Source organism: Notolepis coatsorum, assembly GCF_963971535.1.
Source record: "Notolepis coatsorum genome assembly, chromosome: 13".
NCBI classification, from domain to species: Eukaryota; Metazoa; Chordata; class Actinopteri; order Aulopiformes; family Paralepididae; genus Notolepis; species Notolepis coatsorum.
Genome location: NC_140177.1, coordinates 47,057,667 through 47,083,486, shown reverse-complemented (window position 1 = coordinate 47,083,486; position 25,820 = coordinate 47,057,667). Strand labels below are relative to the sequence as shown.

Genomic DNA, 25,820 nt, shown 5'->3' with positions numbered 1-25,820 from the left:
GACCTTACTCCTAGAACCCACCTCACCCCTGCCCACTTTGACAACCTAGGATGGCTTAGAGTAGACGACAGAGTACAGCAACTTGCAATGGGCCTGGTCTACAAGATACACTACACGACCAAGGTACCCATGTACATGACTAAATACTTCCCAAAGGTCAGTGAATACCACGATCACAACACCAGAGGGAGCTCCACAAATCATGTTAAACCCAGATTCGGCTCAAACAAGGGACTAAACACGTTTCGCAATTATGCCACATCAATGTGGAACGCCCTACCCAAAGCTGTAAAGGAATGTGAATCACTACCCACTTTCAAAAACACTCTCAAAAAACACCTAAGGGAGACTGCAACTCGAAACTGGCCCCTGTAAATGTCCGAACACAACCCCCTCCAATGTACAGTAAATTACCAAGTATGGTCTTGTCAATAATCCAATGTACAGTGTTGTTTGTACAGTTGTACAGTGTCCCCCACCCACCCCTCCTACCCCCCCCCCCACCCACCCAACCACCTCCAATGTACAGTCCCCACCCACCCCTCCTACCCACCCCCCCCCCCCCCCCCCCCCCCCACTCCTACCCACTCCTCCTTCTATTGCTACATTGCCATTATTAGGGCCCATTCAAAGTCCTATATGTATTGTTCATTGTGTAGCAACGTTAAACTTTTTCATTCACATATTCATAGTAAAGTATGGTCTAATGTATAAGTATGTTTTCATCTCTTTCTGCAGCTTTCTCCAGAACGTGATATATAGCCCCAAATGCATTATATTGATGATGAAATAGTTTGATGGCAATCGGGGCGATATAAAAAATTTCAATTGGACGTACTTCTAGAATGATCTGATGATGACCGGATGGGCGGGGGATCGTTTATAATTCCGTGGGCAGCGTTATATCATTCATCTAGTGTGGGTGATATGTTCATCATAACAGTTTATATGGAATACGATCAAAAATAACGCTGAATCTTACCGTATCCTCCTCGCGCCGTTGGGCGATGAGCGTGGAACAGTCATTTACCTATTATGGTATGTATAAATATCGGGTCCATTTCCAGCTTGTATAATAGTATATATGTCCAAATCATGTTGTTTATAGAGTTATTGGCAATCGATCGCTATGTATTGTGTCGAGATCGAGTCCCGTGAGCCAAACAGAGTGCCCGGAAGTAATATGGTGGACCAGCACAAGCTCCATAGCACTTCCTGTTTGGCGATTGCGCCGATCGGCCACCAGATGGCGCTCCTGAACCACCAGAGAGCTCAGTGGGTCCTCCTGGTGGATCTCAGGCCAGCTGAGGGGAAATATGAATCCGATCGCAGATTTTTGAGCATGGCCGGGAATGACGCTCTAAAGCGTTTTCCGGCAGTCAAAGTGTTAATAGCCCGTCCATCGGCGCCGGGCATACTAAGTTAATTAAACTTGACAGACATTATATCGGCGATAATTATCGATATTGAGTTATATGAAAATAATTTTATAATTTTATCGCAATAACGTTTTTGGCCATATCGCCCAGCCCTAGCATAAAGTGTCGCTAAACTCCTCTTTAAGTTTGAGTTTAGGTCTATAAGTGACTGTCGGTCGTATAACGTCCCCGCCAGTGTAGTTTTCATGAAAAAGGTATTAAAAATAAACATAATAACTAAAAGTATGCACAATCTTTACCAATACCGATATTGTCCAACTCTTAATATCCGATACCGATATCAACCGATACCGATATATGCAGGGTTTCCCCCCCAAAAAACGGAATAATTTCAGGTAATTAACATTACATATCTCTTGTTGTGGAATTAACACAACATTATGCATACGTTTGACAATAAATAAAATCAGAATTTGTTCTTACTTGCTTGCCTGGGTAAATAAAGGTTATAGAAATGAAAAAAAAAGAGAACGAATTTATTTTAAAAAAAAAATTGAAAACGGATACCGATATTTTCCGATATCACATTTTAATGCCAATATCGGACGATAATATCGGTAGGCCGATAATATCGGACATCCCTAGTTAAAAGTATTCCTATTCTGTTTATGTGTGATATTATTATTAGGAATAGTTCCGTTTTCGACATAAGGATATAATAACAGTTCTGCATGTGGGTATCATGGTCAAAGAGAGCTAGCATGGAGGGGGTGGTTCTGGGACGCTGGAACAAACTGTTGAGCCTTCCAGAATTCTTCTTTTATTGAGTCTATTTTAACTTTTGCAATGATTTCTTTGGTTTGGCAACCTCAGCGTGGCTAATAAAAATAGGCTGGGAAGTATTGTTAAAGTGTGCCGGAAGACTATCGGCATTAACTTGAATGATCTCAGTCATGTTTTTCAAGTGAGAGCCACTCAGAAGGCAAAGGCCATTCTAGCGGACCCTCAGCACCCTCTCTATGCAGAGTTTCGACTCTTGCATTCAGGATGGAGGAGGTATATCTCCCAAAGGAGGGCCAAATCAAATCGGTATTTGAGATAATTTGTTCCGTCAGCTGTTGGATTTTTAAATAAGCTTTAGGCTTAGGTGCTACTGTATAGACACTTTAACAAATATGTACTGTGTTCTTATTTTACACCTGATTGCAGTTGTATGGTGATCTATTGTATGTTTTAATGTATTTATGTCTTTATTGTATATTTGCCATGTGTACTGGTTGTGCGGTGTACTATTACTGTTGCAAACCAAATTGTCCCTTGGGGATAATAAAGACTATCTAATCCAATCCAGAGGTGCCATGGGCCTAACTTGACTATACACTGGCTAAGGGAGGTGTCCACTTGATAACCCTGGTGATATGCTGGCTCTCACTGACATCTATGTACATGTTGAGTTGTGGTGGCCATTAGGGGCCATATGGTAGAGTATGTAGCATCGGCATTGTCAATACCTGGAGCTCTCTTGACGGGGCATGGCTCTGTTGAAGTTGGCAATGCCGCTTGTGGGACGTTATGGGCCATGTAATACATTCATAGTGTGTAGTTCCATACTATAAGTATTCATAGGCATGTTTTGTCATTGAGGGCCTTATCATTAAGGCACAAGTATCTTGTGTCTTATTATAAATAAATGATCTCAGGAAGTGTTTTGAAATGACAAGTGTAACAGGAGCTCAGGTGTGGTACCCACTAGTCTCAGTCCTGTGGCCAGGTACTTGACCTCCTGGTTGATGAAGCAGCTGAGCTGCAGCTGGTTCTCCTTGCCCTTGGTGGGCTCCTCTTCCTCAGACTCTGAGCATTTCATGCTGGAAAGGACACTGGTTAAGGAAAAGCAAGGGTGCTTGGGTGCAGTTGTTGAGATTATGGGCGACTGAATCAAATACATTGATTATTGATTGAAAATAACTGCATCGATGCTTCTTAACATTTCATTATCTGCAGTTATTACATGGCGTTTTAATATTCGCCGAAATGCTCGATTGTGATTGGTCAATAGCCCCCGACAGCGGTGAATTATTTTTCGATAACCACGGGTGATTGTTTTTCGCAGCTGGAGTAATCAAGCCCACTGACACTGTTTCAGCTGCTCAGCATATGCACAGCTGCATTCAGTCATCAGTGCAAGCTGCCGGCGATGACAGCGGGAGCGACAGAACAGAACTGCGTCTGCATTTGATTTCGTCAAATGAATTAGGTATATTGTTAGTAAGTTATCCATGTAATAAGCGGGATAATGTATAGCCTATACTCGGTCATTGTAGCAAAATAATTTACCTTCACTGACGTTTAAAACACCTCGGCGAGGTGCCTCGGTATTTTAAAGTGCGTGTCGGTCAATTATTTTGCGACAATGACCTCCCTTACTTAAATGTTCCGAAGCTTGTAAAAAAATAAAAGATCTAAAAATACCGATAACCTCTTAACTCATTGATGGCCAACGCTTGAGCGCCAATAACGAGTAAACTTGTTTTTGGATCCTTTGATCCCCGTTCTAAACGAGCATCCGGATCACTCTAGCCATCCCTGGCTCATTTGCCTACGTTGGAATTGCAATGCCGATCGAATCTCACCAGGTGGCCGTATCGCCTACCTTTTGAACTCTGATAGAAAGGGACAGGAGAGACAATGAATGAACTGGACTATCAAGACTCGCTCTGAGGGGGAGGAGCTCTTGCAAAGCAATCGCTAGCAGATCTGCTCACCTCAAAACCTAGTTTCCCGTAAACGTGTGTAATTACATATAAACGGGTAATCGCGATCGCCGATGGGATCATTGGAATTATTCTTTTTGGAGTACCGCCTGGCTAAGGTAAGGACCCCCTATGCCTATTTTACCGAACCTGAAACATGTTTCTGTAACGATCAGTGTCTTACTTTACCGGACCAAAACCAAGCGTTTTCTAACGATCGCATTTTCGAGGTAAGACCCCCCCCCCCCCCCCCCCCTTGATGAGTTTGTGAAGGCACATGTGTACATGGTATATACCTTTGATTTTTGAGTTTCAGGGAATCACAACCAGAACGATTTGGGCTTATTGCATATAACGCATTTTATCTCACGATCTATGGAAAGACTGGATTCTTTCGGAAATGGGCGATGTTTAGCGTGTAATAAACTACAAACTACAGTGTGTAGAAACAAACTGTTTTACATGTTGGACTAGAAATAGTGTCTGTCAAATGAGCCATACTATTGTCTCCATAGGTATAATATAGAATATACAATAGCTCCGCAGAGATCGTGAAATATTGTGAAAATGGTGAAAAGAAAAGCTGGCGCTAGAAAGTGCAGATGGGGAAAAGGGCGTGGGCATCAATGAGTTAAGCCCGAACAATCTGATGAAAACGGCGGCGACATTTACATAATAAAAAAGTAACTGTACTTACAGTAGATTTCATTCACGCTTTGTGAATAACGCCTGGTGATACTAAACCCAGATTGGACTCTGCCATTGGAAAGGGGAGATTTGGCCAATCCATAGATGTGCAACTTGGTCATAATAAGGTCATTTATAGGCCTGATATTCTATAATCATATTTCAAATTGCATGTGTCCAGATGGCAGAATTCAGTACTCCAAAATATCTTGTTTAATCATTTATTTTATTTATTCATTTGCTTAGATTTGTTGTACTAGTGAGCTCAAGAAGGTGATGAACAGTGGCAATCTTTCATGTCTGGTCATTTTTAGCATGGTGTTATTCACCATCAAAGATGAAAAAATAAGTTATATTCTCCTTTGGTTCATCACAATTTACTCAAGCCTAGTAACAGACACAATATTTCTGACACTGGGAATAGATTCCCTGAGATCTATAGATGTCCCTAGATACAAGAACATGCCAATGAACCTTGTAGAAGTGGAGCAATCTTCCATTTACTTATGTATTTTTAGGCGGATTTTCAGAAAATAGGGCTAGGGCTTAAGTGGTTAAAAGTGCATGTTACAGTGTGCATTCATAAGAATAAAAATGCAACTAAACTAATTTTTTGGGGTGAAAATCAATAATTTAGATGCACCAATTAATCAATACAAATAATTGTCAGATGTATCAATTACTTAAATAATCATTAGAAGCAGCTCTAGTTGATGACACTTTTGTTGAAGTGATCAGAAGCTGATGTTCACAGGGCAGCGTGGCACCGGAGTTAAACCTCAAAACTCCTTCTGGGTGAGCTCAACTAGTCATGAAAGGCATGTTCAGACTCCTCTGCGATACGATTTGAAGGGCCCGCCAAATGTAACTGGATTTAACGGACAGCACAGCAGGCTGCAAAGGATACGTGGTTTCATATTCCACTCCGAAATACTGGTCAATGAAGTTCTTCTTTGCAGAGGCAGCTCCGCTCTCAGACTCAGTCTAGAGAACAAAGGGAAAGAGGTAGAATGAATGTTCTAAAAGCTCATCATAACATGCATCAAACAGTACCATCACCCTGTATAAGAAGATAGGTGTTCCCAAACCCCTTTTCAAGTCAAGGACCCCCAAATAGATACACATCAGGCCATTACAGAGTCACTTGTGTCTATAATGAAGGTGGGGAGAGTGGAACCAATGCACAGAATGTTCTTATGTCGTTATCTTATTTTGCTAACTTCTATTTAGTAAATAATGGTTAAATCATTCCTCATTTTGCTGGGGACCGCTCGAACACCCGCAAATCCTTGAAGGTTACATTAGGGGGGGGGGGGGGGGGGGGTCATGTTGTTACCTCCATTTGAGTCTCTGGCTCTAGTGGCTCCAACTTTTGCTGAAGGACTCTCATCATCTGCAGCCAGCACTCATTGGCATCCTGGGAGAGCAGAAGAAGAAGTTGTTTTGAGATTAAAGTCTTAATTTATGGCTACACTCTTTAGGCAAACAGTGGCGTAACAAGGGCATAATGTCATAAACGGAAACCTATTTGCGGAACTCCCAGATAAACTGACCAACACAGTGATGTCATATAGCAAGTTAAATGTGCATCCCTGCCAAAACACTGACATTATATGACAATAAAAATAAAGAAATTACACCTACTACACAAAGAAAATAATTGTGCACTGCATACAGAAATGGAGCGAGGGATCATTACTTAGCAGCCAAATATCTGTTTTCCGGTAATGGCTCCTTAATGACTTTCCCAGAAAACCACAGAAGGCGGTGCAATTACCGGAAATGAACAGTTTAGCTGGAGGATTTGAAATGAACTTCGGAGAGAATAGGGTAATTTTATACTGTATTTCAGCAGTGGCTTGTGTTTTCACTCCACCTGCCTTTGTTGAGGCTCTTTGAGCTTTCTGTTGATCCATTCCAAAACACAATGGGAACTTGCAATAATTAGTTATTGACTTACCGGTAACCCTCAGACTCCATGGCAGTTCATGACATGACACTCCCCTCCAGATAATGACCCCAAGCTCCCAGATAAATGATATTAGTTTAATGAGATTTGAAAAACCTATTCCACCAGCCATCCCTCCTACTCCCACTGCACAGCCCTTCTGCGTGGATGAGGCGAGACCAGTCCTGCTCCGCTGAGCCACTGTGCAGCTCAACATAATGTAACGCCTCTCTAAGTCCATGTCCAGTCCCACAGTGCTTCAAACTCTCTACCGTCATTCCTACCAAAGTCCACAAAGATCACCCGCCTCAATGACTTCGAGCATCTGTAGCCATGAAAGCATTCGAGCGCATCATTCTGTCACACTTGAAATCCTGCACCTCCCCACTAATGGACCCATATCAATTTGCCTACCGAGCCAACCGGTATGTTAAGGATGCAGGCAGCATAGTGCTCCACCATTCCCTGTAACGCCTGGAATCGCCAAACACCAACACATGCATCCTGTTCATAGACTTTTGTTAGTTCCGTCTTTAACTCTATCAACCCACTCAAGTCTTTACCATACTGTTGGACATGAACACTGACTCTGCCACATGCCACTGGATTCAGAACTTCCTGTGGAACAGGCCACAGAGGGTAAAGGTTAATAACCCAACCTCACACCCTCTTAGGCTCAGTAGAGGAGCCCCTCAAATGTGCAGATGACATAACCATTGTAGGCCTCATCTCCAACAATGATAGAACCCAGCACTGCATTGAGGTGGCCAAGGCAGTCACTTGGTGTGCAAACAATGACCTCCTGCTTAACACAATGGCGCCCGACCACGGATATCTCCGTGTTTCGATTCCACCCGTTGTGGACAGAAGCACGGACATATCCGTGCAAGTTGTTTTTGCCTTTATTCCATTTTAATAACCTATTCAAGGTCGCCGAGCGGCACTGCAGATGTGCCCTACTCTTTGAATTCGAGAAAGTGCAATACCGGCCAGATCCTCTTAGGGGCGCTATCGCGATAATGCAGTGTGCCCTGTGGCTGAACGGAGCATAATTTTTGACTTTCAATGGAGTTTTCAGTTAGCTCGATTCTGGATGTGCAGCACGTAGCTTGGATTACGTTTTGGATTGCGGATTTCACTATGCAATAAGGGGATTTATCATAGGGCTGGGCGATAAAACGATAACGATAACTATCGCGATAAATGATTTCCTCAAAATAAACATGAAACGTAGTCGCAAAGTTTCGATATATAGATTTTCCAAGCTTGGATATGAGCACACGCACTAACAACCAATCAGTGAAGGAGATGGCAGACAGCGGAAGGAGACCCGGAAGGAGACCCGGAGGTAGGACTCAAGTAGTAAACAAGGCTGGCTAGGCTAATTAGCTTGCACGGCACTATTTTATAATTTACGTGCCGAGTGGGTGTGTGGCGTGAATTCTGAGGCCACGGTTATAGTAGTGTGGGGTATACAGTGGACGTCGTTGCAATGTATTGGGGCGGAACGGAGTATTTTAGGGTCATATTTAGTACATTGTCATGGAATACACCGCTTGGAAACAGGCTGGCTAGGATAACTAGCTTGCACGGCGCTATTTTATAATTTACGTGCCGAGTGGGTGTGTGGCGTGAATTCTGAGGGTAATAGAGTAGTGTGGGGTATACGGTGGACGTGGTTGCAATGTATTGGGGCGGAACGGAGTATTTTAGGGTCATATTTAGTACATTGTCATGGAATACACCGCTTGCTCTGGCTAACTGCTAACGTGCGCGGACTGATGACGACATCAACTCGATACATTCGCAGCAGCAAAACAAGTCTATTAATAGCCCGTCCATCGGCGCCAGGCATAAGAAGTTAATTAAACTTGACAGACATTATATCGACGATAATTATCGATATAGAGTTATATGAAAATATTTTTTTTTTGTATTTTATTTTTTTATTCTTTTTTAAAACAAACATATAAACAAACATGACAACACACGATAAGATATACAAGCATTAATTGTCAGGGCACATCCAATGAGATCACATTTTGGTTAGTTGTTTTATATAAGATATACCCATAATACCTGTTATCTAAAAAAAAACCTACATACATATGCTCAGCTCGAAACCCCCCCTCCCGGACCCCACCTTGAGAAGTACCTCCACTATCCCTCGCACCTAACCAGACACTACCATTATAAGCTAGCTTTTATTCTCTCCACCACTTCTAACCACATTGACATTTTGGATTCATTGAGACCCAGAATTCTTGCTGTAGATATTTCATGGTAAATTACATCGAGATATGTAAGAAACCAAACTTTACGGCACATTTTTTCCGGTTGAAACCAGCGTGATGCGATCAGCTTTTTGGCTACTGTGATACCCGATAAAAATATTTATAATTTTATCGCGATAACGTTTTTGGCCATATCGCCCAGCCCTAATTTATCATCAGCCAATGGACATATCTTTCTACCAGATGGCGATCGATAACGGAGAAATGCTCGAGGGGATCCAACCGGCTCATGGTAAGATCTTTTTCACGTAAATTACAGCCCGATCAAGCCTTGTTATGATACGATACGATCGGCCTATGTGGCTACTTAGACGAACGCGGTTATTGGTAATCAATAATAAGAAACGACGTCCCCCGCCCCCCCCCCTTTTCATGCATACATGCTTGAGGATCGTGCCGATCATATGCAGTTTTAGTTTTAACTGTAGCATCTGTATAACGGAAATGCCATTGGATATAACGTTAGTAACTATTAGGGGTGCACCGATGTATCGGTCGGGTATCGGTATCGGCCGATAAGTGCCTTGTTGACTGCAATCGGCCTATCGGCCGATAAGCTCGAATGTGCCGATGGCAGTAGCCGATAAATTCAGTCGCGTCCTGCACAACGGCGCCACCCCCAGTCCCCCCCACACAAGCTACTGCATCAAAGTTACTACTAAATATTCAACATTCTCTTTTGAGACTCTTATCATTTGGCACTAAAAGCTAAACATTGTCACCGATATGGCTGTCCGCAACATGTCATTAATTGTGTACGCGAGGTGGTCGCTCAGTGACTACGTTAACATGAGCTAGGTTAGCTAACATTAGCTACCGGGAGATGGAAGACTAACGTTACTGGTGAAAATATGATTTACGTTGGAATACTCCTTTGCCAACTTGCTGTACTTTGCTTGCAGGTCTGCAGCCATTATTGCTGGATATGAATAGCCCCAACTTTAGCCAAGGTAACGTTATGGCTAAACCTTTAACGTTAGTTAACGCTAGCTTTCGGTTAGCTGTTCAATGCTATTAATAACACAACCAAGCGAACCCATCACAGCTCCCCGTCAACACCCCTCTCTCGGGAAGATGGCATTTAAGAAAGTATCTGCTGTTAAAATGACACAAACATTAGTTTTGTGGCATTAACGTTATATAGTTAGTGTTACACGTTCAATAACATCAGCATATTATTTACCCGAAGATAGCAAGTAAGCAAGGCATTACTCCGTTCATAGCTCAGTTCCATTCCGTTGCTCATTCCGTACCCAACTACCCATTCTGCAATCTGTTAATAAAGTTTTCAACCAGACAAATGTATAGAAAGGCTTTGTTTTATTATAACATTTGTTGCAGTAAAATCATTGTGTCTCGTTTGGTCATCTTGTGGAGCGCTGGTCGGCGGGCAGCTAACGTATTAGCTTGTTGTGGTTCTCGCAAGCAGATCAATGGCGACATGCCCGGAAGTAGAAAATTAATAAACGCTTGCCGATTGGTGGCAAGAACAGCAGGAGGTGGGTGCTAGCGGTGTGACGTAATTGGCCGAATCGACTGTCAATCAAAATGGTTCTATTGCATTGGTTGAGAGCACTGGTTGAGAGAATAGTATCCATCTGCAGGCCGCCAGACGATACTGGGAGAGGGATAGTGCTACATGGCATGGTGGAATTAATACCATAAACATATTTCTTGATGTTTCCTTTTTTTAAGTAAAGAGGCCTACAAATACAAACATACAAATATACAGTAGTTTCATTTAAAAAAAAAAGAAAATTACAAAAAAAAATATAAAAAAATATATATAAAAAAATATTACAAATACTTATTTTTTGCCACAAATATCGGTATCGGTATCGGCCGATTGTGTTAGTTGAACAATCGGTATCGGTGGCCAATTTTCATATCGGTGCATCTCTAGTAACTATTAGCCCTTTATCTCGCCTTCCAGGAAATATACTAGACCAAATGCCGTATAACGCTTATATTCACGGCGCTATAAAATGAGAACGTATTGATGATTTTTTTTTCTTTAATCCATTTTGAAGGGACGGTTTATGGTCCCAATTGACAATGATAATGGACAGATAGCAATACTATAAAGTATAGATTTAGCTCTACAAACAGCCCCACGTATGTTTACATTTGCCGGTCCTCTAGATTTATTAGACGCATCCCAATGGCCCCGAATGTGTTAATGCAGACAAAACCCAGGAACTCATTATTTACTTCTGGTGCATCACATTGAATCCCCAAATAAATAAATAAATAGAGACCCCATCACCACCACTTCCTTGGAACATCAGCAATAACCTCAAATGGAAAACAAACACTAAGAAACATCATTGTAAAAAGCACAACCACTTATTTCCTTAGACAGCTTAAAAATACCAGATCTACTCATCATTGCGTCCCATAATCCCATCCTCTATGACAGTATGGTACGGCTTAGGGCTGGGCGATATAACGATAATTATTGCGATATATTTTAATAATCGATATCGGGGGGGGGGGGGTTTACCAGGGCATAATTTAACAGGGCAGTTTTAAAACCAGAGACAGTGGACAGACTTGTCTTTCTTGCCTGCAACTTAACCCTTTGATCGCCATGCTTAAATTCATAATTTACCATCCTCCGCCAGCCCTATTTAATATGGATAAGTTCCCCTTCTTTGCAGGGCTATAACTTTTTAAATTGTATTGCTAAATTGACATTACTATGGCCCATTCAACGTCCTATATCTATTGTTCAGGGTGTAGCAACGTTATACTTTTTCATTCACATATTCATACTAAAATACGGTCTAAAGTATAAGTATGTTTTTATCGTTTTCTGCAGCTTTCTCCAGAACATGATTTATAGCCCCAAATGCATTATATTGATGATCAAATACAGTTTGATAGCAATCTGCGCGAGATAAAAAATTTCAAATGGACGTGCTTCTAGAAGTTACTACTGATCATCTGATGTTGACCGGATGGGGGGGGGGGGGTCGTTTATAATTCCGTGGCCAACGTTATATGATTCATCTAGTGTGGGTGATATGATCATTAGAGCAGTTAGTATCGAACACGTTAGAAAATAACGTTGAATCTTACCGTAGCTTCCTCGTAGCGTTGGGCGATGAGCGTGGAACAGAGATTTTTCCTATTATGGGATGTAGAAATATGCGATCCATTTCCAGGTTGTATAATAGTATATACGTCCAAATCATGTTGTTTATAGAGTTATTTGCAACCGATCGATGTCCATTGTATCAAGATGGAGTCCCGCTAACGATAGAGAGTGCCCGGACGAAATATGGGAGAGCACCACTTCCGGCGCATCACTTCCTGTTTGGGCGATCCGCCACCAGATGGCGCTCTTGAACCGTTGGAGAGTTGAGAGGGGATCAACAGGAGATCTCAGGTCTCCGGGGGAGAAATATGATTTCGATCACAGATTTTTGAAATATTGATATCAAAGACGTGGTACGGCGTCTTTGGCAGAATGAGCATGGCGGGGAAAGACGTCCTACGGCGTTTTTGGCGATTAAAGGATTAAAGTAATGGCTTTGCTTGTCCAAATGATAATACTGACCAAATTGAGATTTATTTTTCTCTTGTCCATTTATTTTGTTTGCTTTCTAATTTAAAATACAGTTTGAAACAGTCTGTACACAGTAGGCTATGTGTGCTAGCAGAGCTAGTCTCCAGTCATGAGTCACGGTGCACATGTGCGGTGGTTTGTACACCAAAAAAGCGCCAAAAGATAGAAAAGAAACTAGCAGAGCCAGAACTATTCCCCTGGAGCCACAGCCAGCAGAGAAGCCGGTTTACTTTCGCTTTCAAACCAGCTGCAGCCTGAGAACTGGAGTGCGAGGGGATGTAACACTAAAGATGGCGGCAATGACAAAGAATTGCTGCAAAATAAACATACATCTGTTGTTTAATTAAAAAAAATTTAATAAAAAATAAATAAAAAAGTAATTAATACTTGATTTTTTTTATCGATATGATATTGTTATCGATATCGTTATCGCAATATCATTTTTGGCCATATCGCCCAGCCCTAGTACGGCAGCACACAGTCAAAATCTACAGCAGATTGTGAACAAGGCATCCAAAATCATAGGCAACCCAGTACCCACTCCCCTCAGTTGAATCTCTACACACTCACCGAACTGTAAAGCAAGCAAAGATCATCTCCGACCCTCACACCCTGCTCATCACCTCTTCAGGTCATTAAGATCATCTCCGACCCTCACACCCTGCTCATCACCTCTTCAGGTCATTAAGATCATCTCCGACCCTCACACCCTGCTCATCACCTCTTCAGGTCATTAAGATCATCTCCGACCCTCGCACCCTGCTCATCACCTCTTCAGGTCATTAAGATCATCTCCGACCCTCACACCCTGCTCATCACCTCTTCAGGTCATTAAGATCATCTCCGACCCTCACACCCTGCTCATCACCTCTTCAGGTCATTAAGATCATCTCCGACCCTCGCACCCTGCTCATCACCTCTTCAGGTCATTAAGATCATCTCCGACCCTCACACAGGGATTAAAGCAAAAAAAAAATCTCCTGACTGAATTTTTTTTCAGGCCAAGTCATATTCTTATTTTAACCTCCACTGTATTTCTTTTTAATAGCGTTGGCGTTTTAAGGGAGCCTACTTGTTTCGGTTTCGTCGATAATCCAATGTACAGTTACCCCCCCACCCCGCCTACCCAACCCTTCCCTCCCCAACCACCTCCAATGTACAGTCCCCCCCCCCCTCCACCCAACCTCCTCCAATGTACAGTTTCTTCGTCAAATGTATATGCTCTCTTTTTTAGACTCTTATTGTATCACAAACAATACTGTGTAAATCTGGTACGTCATAAATGTATAGATGTAGCAGTATTATCTATCTGTATGTCATGTATGTCATATATGTTATGATGAATTGAAAATGGGGGACCCTGATGTAAAGAGGAAAGTCTTTCTCTGGTCTGCAACCCCTTGACAATTGTGTGTATTGAGCTGTACTGTATTGTACCCATTCTGCAATCCGTTATAACAATCAATCAATATTTAACCGATTGCAGAATGGGTACAATACAGTATGGCTCAATACACACAATTGTTAAGGGGATGCAGACCAGAGAAAGACGTTTGTCTTGTTTACATCATCAGGGTCCCCCATTTTCAATTCAGTGACATTTATGACATGCATGACATTGACATCATGACATTTATGGCATAGGGACATACTACAGGTATATAGTACTGTTACATTTGTGACATATACGATATGCAAATATACAGTAATGTTACCCATAGATCCTGACAGAGAGAATATATACGGTGGGGAGGAGACCGTCTACAGATACACCTGTGTGATGTTGCTACGGAGTTAAGCTAATAAACGTATACTCACAACCACAGCAGGGGACTCACATATTGTACTGTGAAGTAACACGACAATGACAAACGTGTTGTTTCTGTTTTTCTTTTTGACATCGTTGCGGCACACGGAACAAGTTAACTCACCACTACAGCCCCCAGTAGCGCTGCCTAGCCAGTCTCTTCAAACGTCCTCTCCTCTCGAAACTTTTTGTTAGGTGGTCCCGCTGATCCTTTTCATCTGAGAACCCCGCGGTGGGTTCTCTTTTTAGTGGCCGGCTTACTCCTTCCATTTAACAGACGCTATTAAGCTAACGTTAGCTAATCGGTATATAGCAGCGAGTGCAAGCAGCGTGGTGGCTGTGACGTTGGTAAACGAGCAGTTGACGCGTGAGGCTGCAAAAAAGGCGACCTGTCTCTCGAGTCGCTGAGTGATGATGACTGCTTGGCGCGATAGGAAAAAAAAGCCCTTTTCCATATTTGGCGCCTCTGATTGGCTCAATTTTGTTTCAATCTGTATGCATCTACAAATCATGCAAATACTTCCGTCAGACTGCGAATCAAATGGACGGATCTCCCCAATCAAATTGACGGAAATCCATCTGGAGACGGAATGCTTTAATGCATGGGCCCTCACACCCTGCTCATCACCTCTTCAGGTCATTAAGATCATCTCCGACCAAGGGCGGCTAGGTGGTGTAGTGGGCAAGGCGCTCGCCACCAATGCAGGAGACGCTGGGTTCGAGCCCAGCTCTCCGCATTGCTATCAGCTTGGCTGGTCGTTCATACTAACTAGCAGTGTTAGGGGTGGGAAAGCTGATGGGTGGGGATCGGACGTTGTGGACAGCGACTCCTACAGGTCGGTTGGTGTGCCTGCGCAGCAGAATCAGGAAGCGACTGGGGCGGCGTGTCCCTCCCACGCAGACCCCCGCCGCTGAGAGATCACGCTGTGCAGGTGAAAAGATGCGACGGCTGCTTCCTCGAGTACCAGAGGGGACACGTGATGTAAGGCTTCGTCCACATTGCAGCCGGCTTGTGGGAGGCATGGCCTAACAGAGTTCGAGACAGGGGAGGGTAGAATTGGACGATACGAAATTGGGATGAGAGAAAAATAGAAAATGGGAGAAAAAAGTAGATAAAAAAAAATATCATCTCAGGTCATGGTCCACTAGGACTAAATGCTTCACAAACTCACAATACGATATTATCATCACGATACTTAAGTCACGATACGATAGTATTGCGATTCAAAATATATTGCGATATGCAGAGTATTGCGATATATTGCTATTTATTACCTTTTTTCAACTGCAAAGTAAAACTGTCAACATGTTTTATCTAATAAAGTCTGTTCATCTCACTTCAATCATTTGTATTGCAGCAAATGGGATTTTCTCAAGCAGACAGATCATTGTCAACACTTTAATCTGTGTTGCATGTACCTGACAAAACGGAACGGTTTGTATTACATTCATATTCCAACTTAACTGAATGCACACGTGTGCGTACAGGACTACTGTACTATTACAGGCATTGAAATGAACAATGCAACTTCCTTATACAAAAAAATTCTAAATTAAATTTAAAAAAAATTATAATAAAATATAGATACTTGGCGTCCTTGTATCGATACAGTATCGCCACACAAAGTATCGCGATACTATACTGTAGGGCTGGGCGATATGGCCTAAATATGATATCACGATATTTTCTGACCTTTCGGCGATACACATCACGATGTTTTTCTTTTTTACCCCAAACAATTCATTATGAGGCTTACCAAGACAGTATTTGAGTTTGCAAGCTAACATTAAAGACAAAATAAAATACCCATGCATTTAGCATTTTTATATTAGATTTAGATTATTAGATTATATATTGCTTATGAGATATTATATGATTTAGATATGAAATATGATGAATTGAAAATGGGGGACCCTGATGTAAACAAGACTAAAGTCTTTCTCTGGTCTGCATCCCCTTAACAATTGTATGTATTGAGCTGTACTGTACCCATTCTGCAATATGTTAAAGTTTTAAATCAATAAATAGCATTTTAGCATTTTTATGAAACTACTGTATATATGTATGTCTCTAAATGTTTTGATGAATTGAAAATGGAGGACCATTATGTAAAAAAGCCGAAAGTCTTTTTCTGGTCTTCATCCTCCTGTACTGTATTGTACCCATTCTGCAACCTTTTAATACAGTTTTCATTCATTCATTCTGACAGAAACATAATCATTTTGATTGACAGTCGAGTCTGCCAATGACGTCACACCGCTTGCACCCGCCCTGCTGTTCTTAGCACCAATCGGCAAGCGTTTGACTTCCTGAATGTCCCGTGTGCTGAACATCAACAAAGCTACTAACGTTAGCTCCCCGCGGCCGTCGAGTAGGAGACCAGTGCTTCACAGGATGACTAAATGAGGCATAATGATTTTACTACAACGAATGTTATAATAAAAGCCTTTCCATACATCTGTCTGATTGAAAACTTTATTAACAGACCGCGGAATGGGCATATCTCAGCACAGGCTGAGATATGAACGAGTAACGTGTGGACAGATTGACGCGACACAATCCTCTTGGGCAAAACATCACGATATACACGATACGTTGAAAAAGTGTATCGTTAATGAACTGTACCCGATATTTATATAATATCGTCATATCGCCCAGCCCTACTATACTGTATTGATATTTCCCCCCACCACTACTGTATATGGTTGCATGTACTATGTTCTTGTGATGATATTTTGTTGACTGTATCCCTGTATTGTGTTGTGATAATATGTTGATCGTCTTCTGTTACCGACATGTTAATCTAAATAGTTACTGGCTAGCTTGGCAACCAGTGGCTCTCTATAACCGGTGGCTCCCTCTATAAATAATAATAAATCAAATTTCTATAGCGCCTTTCAGGAAACCCAAGGTCGCTTTACAATCAAGATGGCTAGGTAAAAGGGGCAATAGGGGAAAAGGGGAGGAAGAGGTAGGGCTGGGCGATATAACGATAAATATCGCGATATATTTTAATAATCGATATCGAAAAGAAAGAAAATCGACCTGCAACAGGGCAGTTTTAAAACCAGAGACAGTGGACACTTTTGTCTTTCTTGCCTGCAACTTAAAGTAATGGCTTTGCTTGTCCAAATGACAATACTGACCAAATTGAGATTTATTTTTCTCTTTTCCATTTATTTTGTTTGCTTTCTAATTTAAAATACAGTTTGAAACAGTCTGTACACAGTAGGCTATGTGTGCTAGCAGAGCTAGTCTCCAGTCATGAGTCACGGTGCACATGTGCGGTGGTTTGTCCACCAAAAAAGCGCCAAAAGATAGAAAAGAAACTAGCAGAGCCAGAACTGTTCAACTCCCCTGGAGCCACAGCCAGCAGAGAAGCCGGTTTACTTTCGCTTTTAAACCAGCTGCAGCCTGAGAACTGGTGTGAGGGGATGTAACACTAAAGATGGCGGCAACGACGAAGAATTGCTGCAAAATAAACATACATCTATTGTTTAAAAAAAAATATATATATATATATATATATATTTTTTTTTTTTTTTTTTTTTACCTATAACAATTTCGATAATTATCGATATCGAGTGATATGATGACATTATCATATCGTTATCGCAATATGATTTTTTGCCATATCGCCCAGCCCTAGGATGAGGGCAGGTAAGGGATAATGAACCTAATCTAATCTAAACTAACTAATGGGGAAAAGCCTTGGTGAAGAGGTGTCTTTTGAGAGCAGTTTTGAAAGTGTCCAGGGTTGGGGCGTTGCGGATTTCAGGGGGGAGAGTTCCAGAGGGTAGGGGACGCCACGCTGAAGGCTCCGTCACCGAAAGTCCGCAACCTGGTGCGAGGGATGGAGAGGAGACCCAGATCGGAGGATCGTGGGTTCCAGGATGGAGTGTGCTGGTGGAGGAGATCAGACAGGTATCGGGGAGCGAGGGCATGGAGTGACTTGTAGGCGAGGAGCAGGAGTTTGAAAGAGATGCGGAACTTGACTGGGAGCCAGTGGAGGTGGATGAGGGTGGGGGTGATGTGCTGCCAGGGCTTGGTGTGAGTGAGAACCCTGGCAGCTGAGTTCTGTACATACTGGAGCCTGTCCAGGGCTTTGCTGGGTACCCCGAACAGGACTCCGTTGCAGTAGTCCAACCGGGAGGTGATGAATGAGTGGATCAGGGTCTCAGCCACAGAATCTGAGACGGGAGATGTTTTTGAGGTGGTAGAAAAATATAACCGGTGGCTCCCCCTATAACCTGTGGCTCCCCCTATAACCAGTGGCTCTCTCTATAACCGGTGGCTCCCCCTATAACCGGTGGCTCGGCTCCCTCTATAACCGGGGGCTCTCTATAACCGGGGGCTTTCTCTATAACCGGTGGCTCCCCCTATAACCGGTGACGGTGGCTCCCTTTATAATCGGTGGCTCCCTTTATAACCGGTGGTTCTCTCCAGGGGGCGAAATTTAAGCACGCCGCCCGCCAGGGGCGCTCAGTTTTTACCTTTGGCACTTGCCACTGAGAGGTCTGCCCGCCGTGTGGCGTGTAGACGTGTAGTTCATAACGATACTCTTATTTTGAAAATCTGTGCGGGTCCAAGCGCAGCTAGAGTCATAATATCGATGGCTCCGGCAGTTAGCAACATTCAGTTCGTATGATATTCTTATTTTGAAAAAAAACGTGGCAACGAGTCATATCCGCCCAGCCGGGCCAGCCCTGCAGCGGGATACTATTGGCTTCTGCTCGTATCAACACAGAGGCAGTCTGCTCTAGTCTAGATCGGACCTCCATGAGCTACCGTTACTGTTTAAACAATGACCCAGTCAACTATTCACTTTTAGTTTAATACATGACGAGGCATTGTCTAACGGCATCTAGCTGGCTAGCTACTGATAGCTGCTGATAAACAAATGCTCCAGCAATAGTCGACTCGAGTGCATAATATCTCTGTTCCCTCGTTAGCTAGCTCACGTTAGCTCTATATGTCCCAGTAAACTAAATTGTCTTAACGTTATCTAGCGGGCTAGCAGTAGCTACAGATAGCTCCTGATATCAATGTCTTATAACATTGATTCAATGCGTATTCTAGCTGAGGGCTTGATGAATGTGATTTGACCAAAGAACCGTAACGTTATACCAATAGGGTCCAGCTGCAGCGCCGGAGAATCCTTGCATGCTGAATGTAGGGTCTAGCTGAATATAGGTTCTAGCTGCATCGCCGGAGAATCCTTGCTGGAGCTGGAGGCTACTCAAGTATACACACAGACAGTGGAGCTGTTTGCAGATAGCGAGCATTTTGACTTATTGCGTGGTGGCGATGTCTCGCAGATAATACAACTACAAGTATGATTATATAATATATATTTTATTTAAAAAATATATATAAAATATATATATATATATATATTTTTTTTTAATCAAAAAAAATTTGGCAGGTAAGAAATATGCTTGGCGGGTAGATTCTTCCCATCTACCCGCCACTGGCCGGTGAGTCAAAAAGTTAATTTCGCTCCCTGGTTCTCTCGCTTCCGTATATAAATAAATCACTCCGCCGCAGTGGTTCTGCTGGCACTTAGAAAGCAAATAGTCCTGGCACAAAGTAAAGGATTCTGTGATGGTTTGATTTCGAAATGATGATATAAGCAGCACGCAAATGCACTCAGACTGTCGAAGCCTTCTGTATACGTCTGGAGCAATTTGGTACAGCCAGACAGCAGCCCCACTACTTCATGTTAGGACAGCATGGAGAGAGCTGAGGGAGAACTCTATCCATCAAACACTCTATCCATCAGTGAGTAGGAAAAGAGATGGATGCCAAGAATTCCAAACTTACCCTTTAAGTATAAAACGAATCCATTGGTGGGAAGGGAATAGTGACGTGTGGGGACTGGGAGACACATAGCGGTGCAGGGCTGTACGCTAAGCTTTTTCACTAGGGGCACACTTGCCCCTAAATGAGAAATTTAGGGGCAAAGAATATTTTTTAGGGGCAAATTTTTAAATAACTATTTTACCATTATAGTAGGGCTGGGCGATATGGCCTCTAAATGATATCGCGATATTTTTTGGCCAAATCACGATACACGATATATATCGCAATATTTTGTCATTTCCTCTAAAGCACTTAAAAATGCTTGATTTAACCCTTTGATGCATACAGTCACACCAATATGATGATTATAATAAGGCCCTGCAATATATGTTTGCATTATTAAACCATGAAGATGCTTTAAAAAATAATTTAATGAAAATGTACTAAGAGTAGTCTACTGACACACTAATAAAAAATTTATTTACATCTAAGACCATTTATATAAAAACTTTTGGGTGCCTTTTTTTTGCACAGTACTGTGTTTTCTATCCACTTTAGCCAAACACACACACACACACACACACACACACACACACATATATATATACACACACACTACTGTGAGAAAATAATAATCACACACACAAAGGGATAATGGCTTATAGCAGACTTAATGATTTTAGAATATTTCAGATAATGAAATTAAATGTTTATATCATCAACTATCCAGTTAGTATTTATACTGTCTGTAACGTTTGGCTACTTTAAATCATTGAATGTAGAGAGAGCTGTACTGTATTGTACCCATTCTGCAATCTGTTAATAAAGTTTTCAATCAATCAGAGCGAGAGAGAGAGAGGGGGCGAGAACGAATGAGAGAGCCAGCCCCCCCCCCCCCCCCGGGTTTTGTTCTAGGTTCGCGTTTTGATCGTCTAAGCTGCCGTAAGTGACGACGTCACACTCGAATGTAAACAGGAAGCGTTTAACAGACGGAGATGGAAAGTGGATGATATAGTGACAGAAACGAATAACCAATAAATATGAAGTTATGTTTAAACTTCTGTTGTCAAGCGTTGTCAATATAACCCACCCCCTTTCCTCCCGAATGGAACTAGTGTTGTGGAGTCCGCTTTGACGGTGTCCAGGGTTAGCAGCAGCTAACGCTAGTTAGCTTAGCATAATCCTAATGGATACCGTGGATAGCAGCTAACGTTAGCCCATTGCGCGTGTCAATCAAATTGCATGTTATTAAAGGTCCGCGCTGGTCTGTCTAATGAAATTACAACCGCAACATTATGCCCTGGTTGTAGGCTAATGTTTTATCCAATTTGTATGGATTAATTTAGGAGTAAAATGCGAATGAAGGGTTGCAATCACTACTCGCAAGCTTGCCCCCAGATGATATTTTCCACTCGCACCAGCCAGATTAGGGGGCAATTTGCGACGCGATGCTTGCAGTGTACAGCCCTGCGGTGGTGGAAGGCTTCTCACCTGCTGGAGGTACTGGCCTTGGTCTCCCTTCTCTGCAAACTGTGGGAAAGCCATGTGGAGGAACTGCAGTAGGATGATGGGTGGGAGGCTGGAGGAGGTCTTCTCCATGGTCTCATACAAGTCACGAAGGGCTGAGGATGAGGATTAAGTTCAGTACATGAATATAGAACTGTTTTAGTAGGGCTGGCACGGAAATATTGGGGGGGGGGGGGGGGGGTTGATATCAAATAGCGCAGACGTGATTTCCAGCGTGCCTCGCCTGTCCTGCAGATCTGTCTCTACTAGTTTGCCTTGCGCTGAGTTTCTGCTGAACTACTACAGAAACTCAATTCACCAAATGACATCTTTTGACAATGGCAGGTGCTTGACCTGTGAAACCAGTGCCGCAAAGCCCAACTGAATCAATATTAAATTTCAGGACCTTGCGATTCTAAATTTAAATCGAATAATAAGTACCCAGCCCTAGTTCAGTTTCAGTGCCATCAAAGTTTGTTCATTTGTCCTTCTGACCTGCTGTGATATACTGGGATGGTGCATTTGCCCCTGAGGATCGCAGAGCACCTGAATACCTGTAGGGGGAGACAGAAACATTTACAGAAGCCATAAGAGCATGAAAAACCGTGCCTGAGTGAGGACTGGGATAAACAGGGTGGTGCATCTCTGAAAACACACAATAAACTCCAACATAAATCACTTTCAAAACGATTTAATTACTATAGACTACAATCGTCTTATTCAATGTTAAATATTTACTGTATTAAAAAAAAATCTAAATTTCCTGGAACATTATTCGTTAAATTGATTATTATTTCACTCAAATGGGTATTTGTTTATTTGCATGCAGTGGTGCCATTTTAATAAAATCTACTTGCTGCAAATTGGGGAGGTCATCAACAATGGGTGTGGTGTATGTATATGTGTGTTTCAGGGTGCTCTTATAAATACATATAAATATATTGAAAATGTATGAATGTTCTTATTTTCCATGTTTTTCCTCCCACATGACTAGTAAACAAACCTTTTAGAGATCTGTGTGGGATCTCTGCTATTGCAAAAAGAAACACTCACCTTCTGAGGGCAGTTTTGAGCTCTGGCACGGAGCGCAGACACTGCACTGTGGCATTCATGTAGCAGGTGTTGCCCAGGTTTGTCAGCCCACAAGGCAACTCCATCTAAAACACACATAGAAGCAGAGGGGGATGTTAGCTATTCTACTATTAGGCCACTTAGGAAAAACCACAGTCTCTTTCTTCTATTTAAAGATAAAGAATCATTTCACATAAATAATGTGCCCATCTACTGACCAAACCTTGGTATGCATTTTAAACAAGGATACTATAGAACTCTGTAGCATGAAAAGCAGAGGACTTATTTTTAAGAAGGCAGACACCTCATTTTGGAAACTAGTGCAGTTTTTGGGCGTGCCCATTCAGAGCTTGTGCCTGTTTGGAACGTGTGCTCATTCTGAATTGGCCAATTGCCTGGCTCCCAGTATTGCTGCTTGCAGCATTGTCGGAGCATGTGGCCATTTGGAGTGCATGCTTGTTTGGAGAGGGCCGATCGCTTTGCCCCCGGAAATACCACTTGCCGCATTCTCGTGAATTGTGGTATGGCTACCTGCATCGTTCTCAAAAAACACTCATCTGATCAACTTCACACTCAACACTGCACTCCCTTGGCTAGTCTGCAATACACATGCCAAGTGCAAAGTCGATCGGATGAACAGTTTTGAACTTTGCAAAAAGATTAGCAAAGGATAGAGGACAGACATAGATGGATTTTCAAATAACAAACGAAATGCTAGCTTATGCTCACAACACCACAACGGCTGGTGCCTCATTGAACACATCTGATCATTTTAAGTAATTCCACCTTCCTCACAGATAATATTCAGCCTGATAAAGACGTGACTCCTTGTCTTATCAATGTCAATATCTTTTCAAATGAACATCTTAACGAATCGCAGTCGTGCAACATCCACACCAGGGCTGGAGACAGCAACCACAGTCACTGCATTTGTCTTCGACTGCCCTATAACCTGTAGTCAAACTCACCGCAGAGGCCAGCTGCTCTTCAGTCATGTCCTCTACAAACATGGGCCGGACAGCAGGCTCTTCGGGCAGGGCATCTGCAGAGCCCATCATCAACAGAGTCATCCCCTAAGAGAAAGAAAAAAGCACAGGGAACATGAAAGACACATTCTGTTAACATGTGCAAGACATTAGTCCTTGTGCTGTAATGAAGTTCAATTCAGATCAACATTTTAGTGGCTATGTGCTTTAACACATCCAGCGCCAAAAACGCTGTACAGCGTTATTGCCCACCATGCGCTGTACAGCGTTTTTTTAGATCAATATTTCATTTTTTCGCCATGGCATTCTTAATTCATCCAGCCAACCTCCGGTGCTCCAGTGGGACCCTGAATGAGACTTCTGGAAAGAAGTATCCCAGCAATTATCAAATTTCTTAATTCTAAATATACCTGTACACCCCTCTGTATTGCTGTTGAATGATGTTTTTGAGTTTGCAGTTCCTATACAGCTAAAGAGATTAGTTTTATCTGGTATCACAGCGGCTAAAAAGCTGATAGCATCACGATGGTTTCAACCGGAAAAAATGTGTCTGAAGGTTTGGGTTCTTACATATCTTGATGTGATTTATCTAGAAATATCTACAGCAAGAATTTTAGGTGTCAGTGAAACCAAAATTGCAATGTGGTTAGAAGTGGTGGAGAGAATAAAAGCTAGCATATGAATTGTAGTGCCTGGTTAGGAGCGAATGATAATGGATGGATTATCCAAGTGGGGGTCCGGGGGGGGGGGAGCGAGCGAGAGCATATTATGTACCGGTATGTAGGGTATTAGATAGCAAGTATTAGGTGTATATCTTGTATACTACATTTATTCAAATGGTAATTTAATTGGATGTGTACTGTTAATTAATGCTTGTATATCTAATTTTATGTTATGTTTAAAAAAATTAAAAATTAAACACAAAAAATAAAAGATAATCGATGTTGAATGGGCAATAGTAATGTGAATATAGCAATACAATTAAAAAAGTTATAGCCCTGCAAAGAAAGTAAACATCTCCATAGGCTTTCAACGGTGGCAGACTGGGTACTTTGATGGGTACAATGGCTGGCAATCAATGTGTTAAAACCCAAGATGCTTACATTTTTCAGTTTGATGTTTCCCCACTCATCATCCTGGAACAAAGACAAACATTGATTAGCTACCATTATTACCAGTCATTAAAACAGAAGTGGCTTATGTTTTTGGTCACTTCCACTTTTGAGCCAAGGAAGATATTGTTATGACTACCTTAAGAGTGCCTCCCTTCACCATGACCTTCTGTCTCTCTGGTTGAACCCCTGACAGGGCAAAGAGCTGAGCCTTGAACACCATGGGTGGCTCCTCGGTGTTCACCTCAATTCCGTCAAACTTCTCCTTTCCCCATTTTACATTCACTAAAAGAAACATGTGATTAATTTCTAACGACAAAAAGACTTGCGGCCAAACAAAATATCCATAGCTGTCATGTCATGAATGACACAGCACATATAGCTGCATGCAATGACAGCTTAAAGTTCAGTTAACAAGTGCACATTCTAAAACGTTAGCCGGAACGCCCCAAGTGAAATATTGAGCATACGTTTTCTGTACTTGTATGTAATAAAGTTAAATCTGACACTTGACAACTTGTAAACAGTTAGCATATTGCCACAAGCAGCCACTATATACCGATACAAACTGTGCACCACGTATTTGCTAGCTCGGTTAGCCTAACTTTAGCAAGCGTTAGCAACTCTCTGCTAGTTAACGTTAGCCAAAACAGACCGAATGATTAACACACACTGGCCAAACAATTCGTTTTTAATACACATGTATTTTAAAAACGTGAATGAAATAATATGACGAGGGAGCAGCACAACTGCTTGTGTTATGTTAAATAATAACATGACTGAAAACAAGTCGACGGAGTAAACAGCTAACGCTAGCTAACGGGAGCAGCTAACCATGTCAGACGCCGGGTGCTTTGGTGTCGTTAGAAGATGCACCACCTTTAGCTAGCAGTTAGTTCACTAACG

At 42.2% G+C, this 25,820-nt stretch overlaps 1 protein-coding gene across 1 annotated transcript in view; it reads right to left on the bottom strand.

Moving 5' to 3' along the window:
• The window catches only part of usp14 (ubiquitin specific peptidase 14 (tRNA-guanine transglycosylase)), a 46,977-nt gene that overhangs the window by 20,749 nt on the left and 408 nt on the right, over positions 1-25,820 (bottom strand). The window contains exons 2-10 of the mRNA XM_084327931.1: positions 25,054-25,199; positions 24,906-24,938; positions 23,785-23,889; positions 22,799-22,902; positions 22,241-22,299; positions 21,731-21,861; positions 6,153-6,233; positions 5,724-5,800; positions 3,130-3,244 (exon numbers count right to left, since the gene is read on the bottom strand). Of these exons, the coding sequence (XP_084184057.1) occupies positions 3,130-3,244; positions 5,724-5,800; positions 6,153-6,233; positions 21,731-21,861; positions 22,241-22,299; positions 22,799-22,902; positions 23,785-23,889; positions 24,906-24,938; positions 25,054-25,199 (851 nt within the window). The remainder of the gene's footprint in view (positions 1-3,129; positions 3,245-5,723; positions 5,801-6,152; positions 6,234-21,730; positions 21,862-22,240; positions 22,300-22,798; positions 22,903-23,784; positions 23,890-24,905; positions 24,939-25,053; positions 25,200-25,820) is intronic.